Source organism: Leopardus geoffroyi, chromosome A2, assembly GCF_018350155.1.
Source record: "Leopardus geoffroyi isolate Oge1 chromosome A2, O.geoffroyi_Oge1_pat1.0, whole genome shotgun sequence".
In the NCBI taxonomy this organism is placed as follows: Eukaryota; Metazoa; Chordata; class Mammalia; order Carnivora; family Felidae; genus Leopardus; species Leopardus geoffroyi.
The window spans coordinates 127,603,667-127,621,606 of record NC_059331.1 but is presented as its reverse complement, the minus strand read 5'-3'; the positions used below and the strand labels follow the sequence as shown (position 1 = coordinate 127,621,606).

At 41.4% G+C, this 17,940-nt stretch overlaps 1 protein-coding gene across 12 annotated transcripts in view; it reads left to right on the top strand.

Moving 5' to 3' along the window:
• The window catches only part of ELMO1 (engulfment and cell motility 1), a 734,972-nt gene that overhangs the window by 554,077 nt on the left and 162,955 nt on the right, over positions 1-17,940 (top strand). For all 12 annotated transcript variants that reach the window (XR_006716458.1, XM_045495324.1, XM_045495323.1 and 9 more), the window contains one exon: positions 16,662-16,798. Coding sequence is in view for 11 of the 12 variants with exons in the window: in XM_045495324.1 (XP_045351280.1) it covers positions 16,662-16,798 (137 nt within the window). In the remaining variant the exon portion in view is untranslated. The remainder of the gene's footprint in view (positions 1-16,661; positions 16,799-17,940) is intronic.

Below are 17,940 nucleotides of genomic sequence, written 5' to 3'. Positions count from 1 at the left end.
GAATACCAATTAGTCCACAATGCTGTGTAGGATGAAAAAAATAGTCTCATTAAAGCAGTAACAAGAGCTTCAACCTAATTCTATTAGTGCTTTTTAATAGTAAAATAGTTTTTATCAACTGCAAAACTGGGAGCATTCTGGGAGCATTCCTAGTGAATGTGCCACATGCTACTCAAATTTATGTTTCAAGATACCACCAAGACACTGACAGCTGGTTTTTTGTTTGTTTGTTTGTTTGTTTGTTTGCTTATGAGTTTGTTTCTGTGAAATAAAGAGATTCAATCCTAACATAATCTTTTTTTGAAAAAAATCAGAGCGGGTGGGATTTTTTAAATGAGTAGATTTGATATAATTTGGCTCTTTATTGACGAGAGATTTTTTTTTTAATTTTTTTTTAATGTTTATTTATTTTTGAGACAGAGAGAGACAGAGCATGAACGGGGAGGGTCAGAGAGAGAGGGAGACACAGAATCTGTAGCAGGCTCCAGGTTCTGAGCTGTCAGCACAGAGCCCGATGCAGGGCTCGAACTCATGGACCGTGAGATCATGACCTGAGCCAAAGTCAGCCGCTTAACCGACTGAGCCACCCAGGCGCCCCGATTGAGAGAGATTCTAAGATCTGATATACCTGGGGTAGTCATGGATCTGTGTGTGATCCGTCATGGTCAAAGGGGCCCAGCGGCCTTAGGTTGTGAATAAGAATTTATTATGTAAATTCTTATATAACCGTGTAATGATTAGGGCTGCAGCAGCAGCAACTACGTAGGTAAAAAGCTACCGGGGCAAGGAGACCTCTGAGTGAGTACACTGGTTATGCATATATTTGGTTCAGAGCATAGCTTCTGTAGGCTGATTGCCTCCTGCAAGCACATTCTGGCTGTGTGACTCAGACAAAGTCACTTAGCCTCTCTGTGCATTGGTTTTCTCACCTGTGAAATAGAGATGAAAATTGAACCTGGCTCACACTTAATTTTCATATAATTAAATCATTTTATAATTTTAAAGCACTGAGAATGGTGGCTGGTATATATGAAGCACTATATAATTGTTTGATGACAAAAAAATATTGGTCTGGCTAGCTTTATTTCTTAATCTTTCAGGATATTAGCCTTTCATTAAAAAAGATAAATTTTGTATCTTCTTTATCAGGATAAGGATCTATTAAGCCAATGAGCAAATCGATGCCCATGAAATTAAGAGTCTACAAATTGTTGATTTCCCCCCAGCACTGAAGAGTAACATTTCAATGGGAATACATGTCTGCTATAGTTAAATTGGCAAAAGGAATACCATCTTATACCAACTGTAAGAATTGCATATCCAAAAATTATCTTAGTTAGCAATAGCAAGTCTTCATTAAAATGGTGGGTCTGAGAAGAAGGAAATAGAATCAGATTTATTTTTAAATCACAGTAAAGAGGAATTCTAGGAAGTATTCACTTTCTGCTTTAAAAATCTTCCATTGGAGGGTAATTGCTGCCCAGTGAGTGACAGGACAAGGACTCTGGACCCAAACCCTTGTTAAACCCTGGCTGTACCTCCTGTAAGCTCTGTGAGCCAAGCCATGTCACTCGTCTGGGCCTCAGTTTTCTCATCTGTACAGTGGGGATGATAGCAGCTGCACCAACCTCATGGAAATGTTATGATAATTAAATGAGCAAATACTTGCCAGGAGCTTACAACAGCTCTTGGCACATGCTCACTGCAGTATTCTCAAGTAAGTAACACCCTGTTCTAGGCTGCTCACCTTCTGATTTGCTGAAGCAGATTCCCCAAGGTGTCTTGTTATTCAGATTATGTCCTTTTCAAGTTTTCCAGCCAGCTGTTTCTGGTTTGGTATTTAATGCTTTTTCCTTTTGTTTCCTCTTTTTTGGTAAATCTCAGTCAAGTGCCTGTGTGAAGTTTGACCTTTTCCTAAATTACTAGCACAGTGCTTGAGGATGTGCTTCTTAGGGCCTGGTGTTCTGTTCATACACTGAGGGCTTCTCTGTCCCTCCACACAGGCCTGCCCACATAATCCTGGGCAACAGAGAGATGTGCTTTTTATCATGCTTTCTTTTTTAAGAGGACTGAATGGAACTATATACAGGCAAAAATATTAGGGACTTAACTCTGGTTTTGTTCACTGATATAAATCTCCATCTTCTCAGATCCCACATTGGCAAAAGCATGATTGTCAGTGGATTATTCCCTTAATATCCCCCGTATCTCCCTTAATTCCACCACCCAGGGTGAACGCATTGTTAACACTGTTATGCAATCCTTGAGGCCTTATGTTCCTTGTGACAGAGTCCCAGAAGGGCCCAAGACAAGCACTGGACCTAGTGTTCCTGGTCTGAATGGGTGTGTGGTAAATGAGGCGGGATGGGAATGGCAAGGGCAAACCCCCTGCCAGGGCCTCGGCGCTGGCTGTTGATCTGCAGAGGAAGGTTACATCTCTGTAGTTTAGGAACGTCATCAGATTTGGTTTTCTTCCCTGTTGAATTTGTGTAATTAATTTGCCTTCTTTATATGGTTCCTTATTGTTCTCCTAAGAGAACACCTATGCTTGGGTTTCAGAAAATTGGGGGAGAGAAAGAGGAGGACTGGGTCCTTTTGCGGGTCTGACAGTTTTAAAGCAGAGAGGGAAGCCTGAGTGGAGCCTTCCAAGTGCCCTTATCACAGCACAAGTGCTGAGATGTGTGTTGTACAAAAGTCGGGGACATCCCTCATCCTGTTCTTTAAGCAGTGCATGAAGTGGGACATAATGGAAACCATAGGGAAGAAAAGCATGTCGCTGGAGGCACAAGGGGGGGACGTGCAGGTAGGTGTTAATGGGAGGCTGGCCATGTGGGAATGCAGATATTACTAGAGGTTCCTGTTTCTGCAGCAGTCAGGAGGGGGAATCCAACCAGGTGGAGAAAACTGAAGGTCTGTAGAGGCACAAGGGAAGGGGCAGACTGGCAAGGCTTGAGTGAAGTGCCCTTAGCAAAGGGATGGGCTTTGGAGGACAACTCCATGGGCTCCATGAAGAGAAAACTCCAAAATTTAACACGTAGAAATACAAGCAGGGGTGGTTAACTTGGTAGGCAAAGAGGTAGAAACTGTGCTTGATTTTAGGCTTCCTTCAGAGGCCAGAGAAAAGTTAGAGGTGGGGAAGTAGGGTCAGGCTGACAAGTGCTGAATGTCTTGCTAAAGCAAGTGCGTTTTATGTGAAGAGCTACAGGTGGTCTCTGAGATCTTAAGGAGAGTCATTTACTGAGCAACAGAGAGCAGAAAGAATGGTATGAGGAGCAAGCCCTGGCATGTCCCCTTCCCTTAATTTCGCATTTAATGAATTCAGGATTGCTTATTTTCGGCCCCTTTTGCCAGCTCTCTGGCTCTGGCAAAGGCTCTGAGCCTCAGGTCAAGGTATAATCCGTGGCCACGCAATGGCGTGCCCGCTTCTTGCTGGACTTTCAGTGAGGCACATCCTAGCTGCTCCTGAATCTGCCTCTATCCCAGCATAACCTTTGAGTGCCCATCTCACATGGTTGGACAGGCAATTATTTATATCCATGCTAAATTTGCTGTATGACAGTCTCTTAATGTGCCGCTTCTCAGAATAATTTTCCTTATAAAGGAAGTTTTAACAAAGGCAGGCAGAAATTTGCTTTTTGAATATGTTCTTCTTTGCCCTGCCCTGGATTATTGACCATTCAACCAGAATTTTCCTATTTCCCAACCCTCCACTGCACCACCCCCCCCACAATGCTGCAGCCACACCATCCCCAGAAAAGTAGGTAAAATATATTTAGCAAGGTAAGTATGCTTTGCCCTTGGTTTTTGCATTGCTAACTCACACCACAAACTTGATACTCCTTCCCAGAGAATTCATTTTTTTTCTCCTCTTTTTTTTCCTTTTTGGCCCAAGAAGAAAACCCTTTCTTAGACCTGTACGTGGATCCAGAAATGATTATTTTGCCAACAGATGAAGAGATAAGGTGTCAAGGACCCAGGTTCCCTTTTCCTGGATGTCTTAGTTGTTTCAGCCAGAGGACAAAGGAAATGTGCATGCAGAGCATATCAGCAAGACGATTTTTTAATTATAAGCAAACTTCCAGGGGTCGCTTAGCTTGCTCTTATCAGAAATCTTAATTTAATGGAATTTCTGTGCATTTTTTCTTTTTGTTAAATGTCTCACAAGATGAGGATCGTACTGCTGCTCTATAACTTTCCACAGGAACTGAGTACCTTCACGAAGGCAAGTTAAAATAAGATTTTAAAATAAATAAGAGGGGCGCCTGGGTGGCTTAGTCAGTTGAGCGTCCGAATTCAGCTCAGGTCATGATCTCATGGTTCGTGGGTTCAGGCCCCGGGTTGGACTCTGTGCTGACGGTTTGGAGCCTGGAGCCTGCTTCAGATTCTGTGTCTCCCTCTCTCTGCCCCTCCCTCTCCTCGCACCCCTCTCTCTCTCTGTCTCTCAAAAAGATTTTTTTTTAATTAAAAATAAATAAGATTTCACCGCAAGCTAACCCTTGTATTCAATTCAACATTTGGAGGGGAGAATTACACATCATATTTGTATTCTGCACGAGGTTTTATGATTAACATTTGTTGCGTGCTTATTATATGACAGGCACTGTGCTAAGTGTTTTATGAGAATCCTTTCACTATGTCTTCACCCAGTTCTACAAACTATGAGTTACTGTTATTGTCATCATAATAAAGGACTCAAAGACATTAAAGAGCTTGGTTGAGATACACAGTGAAGGTGCAGAGGGAGAATTCTAGCCCTAGTCCTAACTCCACAACTGACGTTCCTAGCCACTTTAGCTCTAAAGTTCTTATCTGGTTTACCACTTGTCCTTAATGCACTAAAATATCAAGTAAGTGGATTCCAGAATAACAGCAACCCTCAAAGTACCTGAATTTTAATTCCATCAAAAAGAGAAAAAATAGAGTAAGAAAGGAGAAGGGAAGGCGTTACTTCATCACCCTGAGTCTCCAATGCTGAGGTCTTCAATGAGGTCTCCAAAGAATTAGATGATCTGTTTCCTGCCTGCTCCTTCAGCCTCATCTTTTATTCATCTATCCTTGCTTATGTGGTCAAGGTCACATAGATAATGAGCGGCAGAGCCAGGATCCAAGCTTAGACAGATGGGCTCTAGCACTATGTTCTTAACCACCTTGCTAGTAGAATGGATAGAAAACAGGTGGACAGGGACACATGGATGGACAGAAGGAAGGGAGGGAGGGAGGGAGGGAGGGAGGAAGGAAGGAAGGAAGGAAGGAAGGAAGGAAGGAAGGAAGGTAGGAGGGAAGGAAGGAAGGAAGGAAGGAAGGAAGGAAGGAAGGAAGGAAAGAAGGAAGGAAAGGGCAAGGAAGGAAGGAAGGAAAGGGCAAGGAAGGAAGATTTGTGAATGAGTGAGTGAATGAAGGAACCAGCCAAACCTGTGATAGCTTTTCAGCACCTGCAGTACTCTTCACTGAGGTCAGGATCTTCATTTGCAAAACAGCAAGCATATACTTACCTATCCAACAGGTGACATTATACTGAAGTCTGGGTGTAGAGAGATGTACCTGACCAACTTCAGAAGCTAATACCACTTTAGGTAGTTGGACTAGGATGCCTAAACAGACAGGTTATATGCTTTTTTATCCAGTTAGTCAACCTGGCTAGGTAAAGTGCCAAATCCCTGGTTCCAGAGATGGTGAGTAGGGCAAACACAGCCCTACTTTTGAGAAGCCCATCTAAGTTATCTGCAGGAGTTTTATCATCTAAAATGTTATTGTCCCTTTTTGATCACCTAGAAAGCTCACATTCTATTTTTTAAAGTTAACTTTTTATGAGCGTAACTTAAATGCATAGAAGTGTTCGAATCCTAAAAGCACAACACAGCTCAATGAATTTTCCAACTACCAACTAACTAGCTAGTTAGCTAATTTCTATCTAGATCAAGATAGAGAGTATTATACAACCATCAGAGACCCTTCTGGGTTGCCCCCCACCCCGATTTTTATCTGGAAAAATAACCTATTTCCACTACCGTAGGTGAATTTTACCTGTTTTTAGCTTTAGATGAACAGGATCATATAGTATGTTCTCTTTTGTAATGTTCAACATTATGTTTTCGTTCGTGTTATTATGGATAGTATAATTTTTCAAAAATCATTTTTTTGTGGTAAATATGCTGCTGTAGGAATAAGCTATCATTTATCTAATCTCTTGGATGGACATTTGGGTTGTTTCAAGTTTAGGGCTATAGCAAATAGCGCTGCTCTGAAATTTCATGTACATTTCTTTTGGGGCATATATGTATGCATTTCTATTGTATGCATTTCTATTATATGTTTGGGGAGAATTGCTGTGTCATAGAGTATGAAATTTTACCTCTGCTAAATATTACTAAGCTGGTTTTTAAAGTGGTTGAGCCACTTTACGCTTGCATCAACACTCTACGAGAATTCCTCTTGTTCCACATTTGTATCCACACCTAGTATTTTCTACCTTTTCATTGTAGCCCTTCTAGTGGATGTTTGAAAGTTTATTCATTTATATTTACATTTTCCTGATGACTGAAAAAGCTGAGCACTTTTTCATATGTTCATTGGCCACTTAGATACCCTATTGCATGGAGTGCCTGTTTACATTTTGTCCATTTCTCAATGTCTGTCTTTTTCATACTGACTTACACAGGTATTTATATATCATGGATACCAGGTCTTTGTCAGATAATGTTGAAAATGTTCTCCTGTGGTTGCCATCCTACTATATCTTTTGATAAATAGAAGTCCTTGGTTTTAATATAATCCAATCAAACATTTTCATTCAGATTAATGATTTTTTGGTCCAGTTTAAGAAAAGTTTGGTCACCTCAAAGTCATGAATGTATTTTATATTATGTAGAAGATTCATTGTCTTTCCTTTCATATTCAGAACTGTAATCCACTTAGAGTTGATTGTTGTAGATAGTGTGAGGTAGGGAATCGTAATTTTTTTTTTCCAGATGCATATACAATTGGCCCAGCAAAAGCTTTTGAAAATCCACTACAGTGTCCCCTTTTTCATAAATCTAGTGTCTGTATATACAGGTCTGTATCCGAAATCACTGTTCTATTCCATTTTTCTGTTTTTCCATCCATAGACTAACATCAAGCTGTTTTAATTACTGTAGCTTTATAATGTCTTTGCATCTGAAAGTATAATTTCTCCAAATTGGTCATTTTAGCTACATACAATAATAATTATTTTGCTATTAAATCTGGTAACAACTGGCATTCATTAAGTGCTCATTTTATCCCAGTTAATATATGAATCATGTATCACTATACATTTAATTCTTGCAAAAATCTGATGAGATAGGAGGCATTGTCTTTCTTATAATGAGGAAATTGGGGTTCAGAGGTAGTAGAAGTTGATCAAGGTCATGTTACTGTTAAGCAGTGACACCAAGTTTTGCACCGGCCAACCTCGCTCCAGAATTTCTGCTCTTTTATTACCGCACACTGCGTTGCCTGGAAGGCCTTGGGTCCTTCTTGCTGAATTGGCCGCCTTTTGGTGCTAGAGTCTGATTTTCAGCCCTAACACTACAGTCAGTTTTTTTTTTTTCCTCTCTCCATGTCCTTAAAAAAAGCCCATAGGGAAAATGAACAATGAAGCATTGGATTAGCTACTGTGTGTCTTTTCAGTGTGGATTTCATACTATTTTTAGGCATGATAGAGGAGAGAAAAGAATATCTAGAGTTCTGTTAAACCAGGCTTCAGGAGCTGGAAAGAACTGAGCAGGGTTTCAAGCCTCTGATCCCCTGTCCTGAAATAGGGGGGGTGTTAGCTTCTATATTGGTGGAACTCAGCAGCAGTTGGGGAACTTCAAATTCTTTGCCCTTACTCTCCTTTGTTCACTTCTCCCTCCTACAAAAGGTTCTGAACTTTCAACATCTTCCCACACAGTACCAAAGCCCCAAAACCAAGCCATTACAGAATACCAGGTCTAAAAATAGAAAACTCAAAGGCTACAAGGGTAAGAATTTCTACAAAGGTATAAAGGTAGAAGTATACATTTGCATCTGAGAATTCATAAATATATTATCTAGACTGACCCTAGAGCCACAAATAGGTCTGATTTGAATTTTCATGCTGCAGATAGCTAGTAAGATTGTATAACTGCTCTGGCAGTTTTGAGGTATTAAACGCTTTTGTGTGTATATGATTTATCCCTTTCTTCCTGCAGCTCATAATTTTAAAACAAAATGCATTTTGTGTTAAGCCAGAGCTTATTTCTTTTTTGGTAAAAATAATCAGAATTTGCCTAGTGCTTCCCGAATCTGTGTCCCTCTAGTACCCGCAAATGGATTCACATAACAAGGGTCATAGACAGCATGGAACAGAGCTTTTTGGCATCTCAAAAATTATATTTATCTTACAAAACTCCTATGAAATAGCAGAAATTTTGTGCATTTGCCTGTGTTGTCTTGCCATTCTATCTTCAGTCAGGTAATTTTCTTATGTAATGGTCTGCATTAGGTGATATTAATAGGTCTGAAAGGGTATAAAAACATCTAACAATTTTCTTATGAAAAAAGAGTTAAGTACTAGCTCATCAAACATTTCCGAAGCCTAGCAAATGTCATTTTGATGCCTTAACACCCTAAATGAAATGTGTAGCCATCCTGTCATTCAAGGAAATAATAATTTAGGAAATAATTGTAAGTTCAGTGCAGGTGCAGTCTGCAAGGTGTATAATTGTTGTTGGGCATCAGGGAGTTGAAAATACATTATCTGGTGTGTGTGTGTGTGTGTGTGTGTGTGTGTGTGTGTGTGTGTGAGTGTACGTGTAGTTTTAGAATTTTAGACTTGGCAGGAATTTTACCGGCCCATTTCATTCACAGGTAAAAACTGTGGAACCCAGGGAGCTAACCTGACCTTCTGGAGGTTACAAGTAGCGCTAAAACCCATCCTCTGTACTCATCTTTCATTGTTTACTTCCTGTTCAGTGGTAGCCCTTGACCTCTGACACTCCAGTGACAATACGCACCTCATCTCACATTATCTAGCGGAAAATAGGAACAAATCTACTTTGAAAGGCAAAGTGTGACAAAAGTGTGTACAGCATTCTTATTTTTATTTTTAAAACTTACGTGCATGGATTATAGCTGCTGTCAAAGCTGGCCTATTTATAAGTGAATTAGATGTCAGCGAATTAATAAGAACCCATTTTACCCTCAGCCCTGAAAATACCTTAATATTCCAGATTTAAAAGACCATTAAGTTGATTCTTTTTTACAAAGTAGAATCTCATTGTGTTAAAAATAGTGTGCTTGAAAACAATTTGGTTTTTAAAAAGTCTTACTATTTTTGTCCCATTGAAAGTTTCTCTCTAAATTTCATTTATAAAAGCATTGCCTAGTAGCTAAATATTTTTTTCTTTAGTGTTTTTATTTAAAAGAACAACAGAATAAGCCTCACCCTCTGTGTTTTGTTTGTTTGTTTGTTTGTTTAAATCTCTGAATGAAGAACTCTATTCTGGAGACTCAGGCCATCCCTATATGCTGATGCAAGCCCCCACTTCTCAGTGGGATCGCCTGGCCGAGGGTCCACGTGATATCCGATAAGCATCATCGTTCTTTTGGTTCACCCCTGCACTGACCTTGCCTCTTGTAGTCACTGTTTCCACTGAATCCTCACAGCAAACTAATGGAGTTTATACTGTTGTTGCCCCGGTGAACAGATAAAAAGACTGAGGTATGGCCAGGTGAAATGACTTGCCCAGGTGACTCAGCAATAGCAAAGAAACCAGGATTGGAACCTGGCGGTCTGCTCCCAGCGTCTTCACCCCCTTTCTGCCTTGGTGAACTCTGGGCAACCCGATGTGCCTTTCTCACTGCTCTTAATGACAAGAAAGGAAAGCAGATCAGGCAACCTGGATGGGTTTTTCCTGCCTGATAATCCTTGGTCTTGAATATCTGCAATTTGAACATTTTAGAAGAAAAACATATGAATACTTAATGCTTTATCCTTACCTCTCATACTGGAATACCCTTAAACAAGGAGTCATGAATCCCAAAACACATCAGAATCTTTTCCTCGTTCCCTGTATGACATATCAAGGAACAAATTGTTTTTGATTTATTTTTATTGAAGTGCAGTTGACACAATATTATATTAATTTCAGATGTACAACGTAGTGATTCAACATTTATACACATTGCAAAGTGATCACTGTGATAAATCTAGCTACCATCTGTCACCATACAAAGTTGTGACATACTATTAACTGTATGCCCTATGATGTACGTTGCATCCCCTAGCCTTATTTATTTTATAGTTGAGAGCTGTTTGCCCATTCCTCACTGCAAGGGATGAGTCTTTTCAAGGGGTGTAGGATGGGGGCGCCTGGGTGGCTCTGTTGGTTGAGCATCCGACTTTGGCTAAGGTCATGGTCTCAAAGTTTGTGAGTTCAAACCCCACATCAGGCTTGTTGCTGTCAGCGCAGAGCCCACTTCGGGTCCTCTGTCCCCCTCTCTATGCCACTCCCCTGCTTGCACTGTCTCTCTTTCAAAAATAAATACACATTAAAAATTAAAAAAAAAAAAATAAGTATTAGATGATGGCAAGCCCGTGTCTTCTTGTGGAGGATGCAAACACTATCTCTGGTGAGAGAATGCTGGGTTTGATTCTAAGCCTGACTATCACTGCAAGTTACTTAATTTCACTGCTCTCACTTTTCTCCTCTGTGAAATATGGGTGATAACAGTGACCTTGTTGTTATTGAGGATTCAGAGTTAGGACAAGTAAAACTCTTACAACAATAGCCAGCACATAACTTTAAAAAAATTTTTTAATGTTTTTATTTATTTTTGAGAGACAGAGCATGAGTGGGGGAGGGGCAGAGAGAGAGGGAAACAGAATCTGAAGCAGGTTTCAGGCTCTGAGCTGTCAGCACAGAGCCCGACACGGGGCTTGAATTCATGGACCACGAGATCATGACCTGAGCCAAAGTCAGACACTTAACCAACTGAGCCACCCAGGCACCCCTGGCCAGCACATAACTTTAGGTAATTGCTGGCAAGTGCCCTTCTTCTATTTCTGCTCTTCGAATCCCCTTTATCCCCCCATGATATATCCATTTAAGTTGTGTTTTCCAGTGCTGCCATTCCTAACTAGGAGCACAGACATGACTGCTAGTCAGTCTGGAGAATCACTCCTGCAGGGAATGTGTTCTGATGCTAACTTGATCCTGCTGTTAGCAATGGCTGTCTTGTCTCAGTGTTCTTTAGTCACTTAGGCCTGTGGTTTCAAAACACAAAAGAATAAAATAGAGTACTTTCCCCAGGATCCTTACTGTGTGGCTTCCATTCGCCCAGCCTCCACCACTTGCCTCTTCCTTCCTCCCTCGCTGGAATGGAGAGGGAATTGTGCCCTAATGCATTGACTTCAGGGGTGTGGCCCTCTGCCTGGGGACAATCTCACTGTTTCCTGTACTTGTTTTTTTTTTTTTTTTTTTCTTTTTAATGTTTATTTATTTATTTTTGAGGTAGGGGGAGGAGGGTCAGAGAGAGGGAGAGAGACAATCCCAAGCAGGCTCAGCGCTGTCAGTGCCGAGCCTCATATTGGGCTTGAACACATGAATCATGAGATCATGACCTGAGCCTAAATCAAGAGCAGGACTTTTAACCTCTGAGCCACCCAGGCGCCCCTCCTGTACTATTTAATGAGCATTAGCAGCATTTCTTATATTACTAGCTTAAAAGAACCTATGAGACTTGCATATTATTTGGAGGTTTGAAAGACTTACTGTGTGTTAAGGCCCAGCCTCTGCCAGACACTTCACCCTCTATAGCCCTAGGAGGTAACGAGTAGCATGTTTATCTTACTGATGAGGAAGCCAAGGAGAGAGATGCTTGTATCACCAACCCTAATGAGAATTCAAATCAGTGCTTACCTGATTCTGAAATTTATATTCTTTTCATAATACAACCCAGTGGGAAAGAGTCAGGTGCTATTTTTCTCTGGAGACAGTGTTGATTGGCCAGTGTTGATGGGTGCATGTACACTCAGCATGTGACATTTCAGCTTAAGGATCTGAACTTCCCACTGGATTTTGACCTAATCAACAAGAATGATTGATTGGCCCCAACCCCTCCCTATCAATAGGATCCCAAAGACCATTCACCAGATTTTTCTTCTTCCCTTCCTTATCTCCTAGAAATGTTAAAGTCTTTAAGAAGCCATATAGTGCAATGATAATGATGACAAAAATAATACTTAATAGCCATTGTTTACTAAACCTATCTATGTGCTAGGTATCTTATCACATATTTTATAAACATAATCTAATTTGATGGTTATAAATCTTATAAGGTCATATATTTTACAGATTCAGGGAGTTTTGTTGTCTGAGGCTACATAGTATGCTAGGGAGCATCAAATCTGGTCTTTGAATGTAGTTCTGTTTGACTGTAACCATTATACCATCCTGCCTCCTCATTCTTACTTTCTCCTTTCTCCCCAGCCTCTGGTAATCTTGAGCATGTGTTCTCTTATGCTAATATCCGTGTGCTTGCATGAGTTTAGGTTTCCATATCAGTAATTTCATGTGTCTAAGAGTAATAGAAAGCCTGGAAACAGTGACTTAAACAAATCATATACAAGGAATTCCTTAGGAGTTCAATTCAGGATTGATATGGTGATTCCCCAGTGCCATCAGGAGCTCCTTCTAATTGTCTACTCTAAGGCATAGCCTTCATTTTTGTGCTGGACATGAAGTTGTGTTCTGAACCTGAAGAAGTTGAGGTGTGAAGGCAGAGGAAAAATGAACAAGCCAGTCAAGTGTCCTTCCTCTTGTAAAGGTCTTTCCTGGAAACTCTACCCAGCACTTTCCCTGTATCTATCATTGGTTGTTATTGGGACATAATGGTCACTCTTAAGAGAGACTGGAAATTGTACTTTTTTTTAGGTGGGTGCATTGCAATGAACAAATTTGGGGTTTGTTAACATGGAACCCAACCTGTTAATTTCTTGAAGTAGGTCAAATAAATTCATCCACTGTGACTCTTCCCCAGGGACTGACTATCTAGGGGAAACTTGGTGTGTTCCAGAGGCTGAGAATATCTTGAGAAGATGAAAGAGTTGGTTGACTAAAAGCTAGAACCAGGTAGACTATGTCGTGTATTCAAGAGAGTTGTCAGGGGGCACCTGAGTGGCTCAGTCAATTGAGCGTCTGACTTCGACTCAGGTCATGATCTCACGGTTCATGGGTTTGAGCCCCATGTCGGGCTCTGTGCTGACAGCTCAGAGCCTGGAGCCTGCTTCAGATTCTATTTCTCCCTCTCTGCCCCTCCCTGCTCATACTCTGTCTCAAAAATGAACATTAAAAAAAATTAAAAAAAAAGAGTTGTCAGGAGTGCAGCTTGACCTGACTGAGGGAAAAGAAAGGTAAGATCTAGAAGAGGAGTGTGACCCAGTGATTTGAATCCAACTCTACTTGGATCAGGACTAGTAGGAAGAAAGCAGAGGAATCCTAGACTCTAAATATACTCTAAGCATTAATAGTTAAGGTGATGCTACTTGTAAGATTTTACTTCATAAATATCTTCTCTGGATATAAAAGCAGTACTTTAATATTTGTATTGCTGGGGGAGGCACAACAGAGGAAGAGTTAATTGGGAAACAGAATGAGAAAATGAGAACAACAGACAATGATGGGCTTTGATTATGGCAGTTGGAATCCCAGCTCCACCACTTGCAAGCCTTGTGACCTGTGACCTTGGACAAGTCACCTAACCTTTCTAACTCTTTATTTCTTTTTTCTCTTCCCCATCCATCTAACTCTATTTCTAATTTAAAGAAAAAAGAAATTGATAATATCTTCCTCATGTGCTTGTTGTAGCAACTAACAACAATGTAGACCTAGTGCCTGACATATGGCTGTGGCAGTGGTATGGCTGTTGTCTGGCAGTGGCTGTTGTTGGTACTGTCACATTGCTAGATGTTGTCCATCAGCAGGTGCTGGCTGTACACTTGCTGTGAGTCCCACTGGACTGGGGGGTCAGGATCCTGGTTTCTGTTGAAGGAGCAGTGCAAGAAGATCTGGGAGAGTGGGTGGAGAAGTTAATTTTCAAAGCAGCAGTCATAAGGAAATGTCCTGAGCTCTTGTCAACTAATGCAGGAAGCCTGCTGGGTCAACTAAACTGCAGGTTTCAAATGCTCATTTAGGGCCACCTAAAGAAAGCTCATGATGGAAGGTGTAATTTCTCCAAGATTTACCTTCCTTATATATAAAATGAGGATAACCATCATGCCTACCTACCAGGTCATTGGGAGGGGAATACCAGTAGAGCTCCCGGTGCATTATATGCACCCAATAAATATTCTTTATTATTAATGACGTTCCTTCCCTCCCTCTTCACCTAAGCAAGTGCAGGGTTTGTTGGTCTCAGTTTTGTTTGGTTATCTCAGCTTCAGTAATCCCATAAAAACTTTAACTAGGGCATAAAGTACACACATAATCGCGCTGGGTCCAAAAGATACTGTGATAATGTGATTAATAATGAGTACTTGGATGGCAGTAGTATTTTAGAGTGCTTCTGTGGACTTGTAAATTCCATTGGCTTCAGTGGTTGGGAAAGTGAAACTGACAGCTCATTGCCCAGGGCAGCAAACACACAATCCACCTGTGTTTACATTCCAAGTTCTTTAAATAGCTTTGTGTCCCAGGTCAGAACTTCACTCTTGCCATTTTTCTGCCAGTAACACAGGCTGGGGGTTGGGGTGACATATGTTCTTGCTGCTGATTTCTCAGATGTGAACAGGCTTGACTAGGAGCTGGGGGGAAATCAAAGAACAACCCATGTTCCTGGAAATGATACGCTGGCACAACATTCTTTATCACCACCACCACCTTGCTCCATGTTGGTGACAACTTTTATCCTTTCAAAGCACTTGCCCATGAGTCATGTCATTTGATCTCTCTGAAACCGGTGGAGAAGGACAAGGAGATTTCATTTCCATTTTTTTAGTTAAGAAAATCAAGGCTCATGGGGTGCCTGGGTGGCTCAGTTGGGTAAGCCTCCGACTCTTGATCTCAGCTCAGGTCATGACCTCACTCACGGTTGGTGAGATGGAGCCCTGAATTGGGCTCCACGCTGACGGCTCGGAAGCCTGCTTAGAATTCTCTCTTTCTCCCTCTCTCTCTGCCCCTCCCCTGCTTGCCGAGAGTTCTCTCTCTTTCTCTCTCAAAATAAATAAATAAACATTAAAAAGAAAAGAAAAGAAAATTGAGGCTCAGGAAGTGGCTTGCTCCTGATTGGCATGGGCTGGACTTAAACCCACATCTTCTTCTGCCCTCAGACCCAGACCTTTTCTACATGACTACAAGTTGCTGCTAGCCTGTGCCCTTACCTTGTCTGGAATAAAATAGCCTCTGTGTAGCTTTATATCTACCCTTATAGAGGTCTGGAATCCACTAAGATAGAGGAGCTTGGGACATAAGAGCTTGTGGCCTTGCCAGGGCAGAGTGTGTTTGCTTAGGTTTCATTAGGGTTCAATTGCTGGGCCTGCACCGGAGGATTCTCTCCAAGCAGAATCAACCACATGGCAGGCGCAGGGCTTTCCACAAGTACAGAAGGTCTTTGCTGTAAGCCCTGTTCATGCCCTGCAGCCACTCCTCTCCCGGGCTTCTAGGGCTTGAAATTCTACCATTTGGAACCCTGAAGACTAATGGCATTTAAAGAGATTCTGATTAAAATAGGAACTATTTCGCTATACATAACAGCTTATATTTAAAAAAAACTTATGGTACTGTTTTTGGGGGGAATCACAAAATCTGGCTCTTTCTAGTATCCTCATCCATAAGGCACGAACCATAAGAGGCATTGTAAAGATCAAATGAGACGTATGTAAAAGGACTACAAAAATGTAAGCTTGACAGTTAGCAGGGAAGAAGGGAATGGCTGTGGTACTGTTCTGGGAAGAAGGAGAGGAATAGGCACAGCTCGAGCTCAGAGCACTGGGTCTGATGTGCAGAAACCCTGCAACGGGGAGGCAGGAAGGCAGTCTGGCTGATTTCACGGTTTGGTCCGGGACTGGACCATTCACAGCCTTCAGAGCCATTTGGGTTGCTTTGACCTCCAGCCATCTGTGTCTGGAAATGTAAAACAAATGGTTAATGGCATCAGATGGTATATGATCTTAAATGTCCCCCTGCTTACTGCCATAAGAGGGAAAAGAGCCCCCTGGAGAAATAATCGAGGATGCTATTTTCAAAATTGCAATTAATTGTGTGCTTGGGAAAGCTTATCCTCTGCCAGTTATTCTGGTGAGAAAGGAGAAATTAAGAGTGATGGAGCTATGACTGAAGGCAGTTTGAATCATCTTTATAACGTCAAAAAGGCAGATACAGAGCCCATATTCAACACCAGGGATCCTGGAACAAAAGCTATAAGTTCATGTCTTAGGGTGGGTTAGGAGCTGACTTCTTTCAGTCAAAATATGTCCCTTGGGATAGGTCTGACCGTCTGACCTTCAACTTCACAGTTGCCCATGGACACTATCATTAGGTTTCTTTTTCAAAATGCCTTACTTCCACCGTGGCTTGAGCCAAACGTGCCTCCCATCATCTCTCTTTGGGACACCTACATGTGGCTGTGTTCTCTCATTTCACTCTGCAAACTTTCTCTTATTTCCCTTCTCTTTCTTCCAGCTAGTGAGACCTGCAACGACTTCCACCCAATGTTCTTCACCCATGACAGATCCTTTGAGGAGTTTTTCTGCATCTGTATCCAGCTCCTGAACAAGACATGGAAGGAAATGAGGGCAACTTCTGAAGACTTCAACAAGGTAAGGTGAATCTGAGGCAAAGGCAGCTTCCTTTGTCTCCCAAGGAGCCTCACCTTTGCATGGTTCCTTAACTGTGTGTGGAAGGCAGATCAGGAGAATGGGGACAACTGTGATTTATAGGTTGCCTTGCAAATGAAAAAAGGAAGACATACCTGTATAGATGGGAAGCTTGTGTTGGCAATGTTCTCATCTCTCTAGCGATAAGCCTGGAGCAGTTTTGTTCCTTTTGACTAACTAAGCTGGAGCCACCAGCAGAGACCCTTTCTTGAAAAATATTATCTAGAGTAACTTATTCCGGCATGAGTCCAGATGCCTTGTTATTGCAACGCCCATTGGATGCCTCTCTCTCCCCCTGTGCAGTGGCTGTTGGAGAAAGAATGAGATCAGGAAGGCGGCTCTTTCTAGGTAACTTGGTTTCTTTGTGAATTATGGATGTGTTGAGATGATCTGCCCTTTGCTGTGTCAAAAAGAGTTTTTATTAAAATGCAAAATCTCTTTCAGGGAGTTTAGTAAATTTATATGGAACATTTTTTTAGTTTGCAGAAAGCATTTGATTCTTTGAACGGACGTCTTCTTTGGTTTTCTATAAGAGTGTAAATTTCCCATTTCTGTTTGTGAGTGAATGTTGGGTACCAAGAAGAGTGTTGACCAACTTAGAGAAGGCAGAAGTATCATGTAAACTTTTCACGATAAACAAAATCTTTATCCTTAGATAAAGGCCTTGTTAACAGTAATTACATCGCTAATGATAACTGATGGTTGAGACAGGTGTATTCAGGACAGGTATATTGGGAGAGGTCTTCAGTACTTTTAATTTGCTACTGTTTATGGATCTGGGTTTGCTTGGCTCCATCACCCATACCTGCTGACCTGGTACTGGGCACGTAAGTGTTGTCGCTAAGAGTCGAAGGGTCTGACCTCATCATCATCCTATGGGGACTTCATAGCTTGTGCTTGGGGCATAATATAATGTCAGAATTCCAACTGTGCTTCATGTTCTTATTGGTCTTTACCTCCCTGTCACCTTTCCTCTGAACTTACAGCCCATCCTTCTTTACCACCATGTTTCTGGTTTGTGGCACCTGGAACTGATAGCAGTTGAAAAGAAAGGAAACCATGAAGAGGAAATGATACTCTTTGCT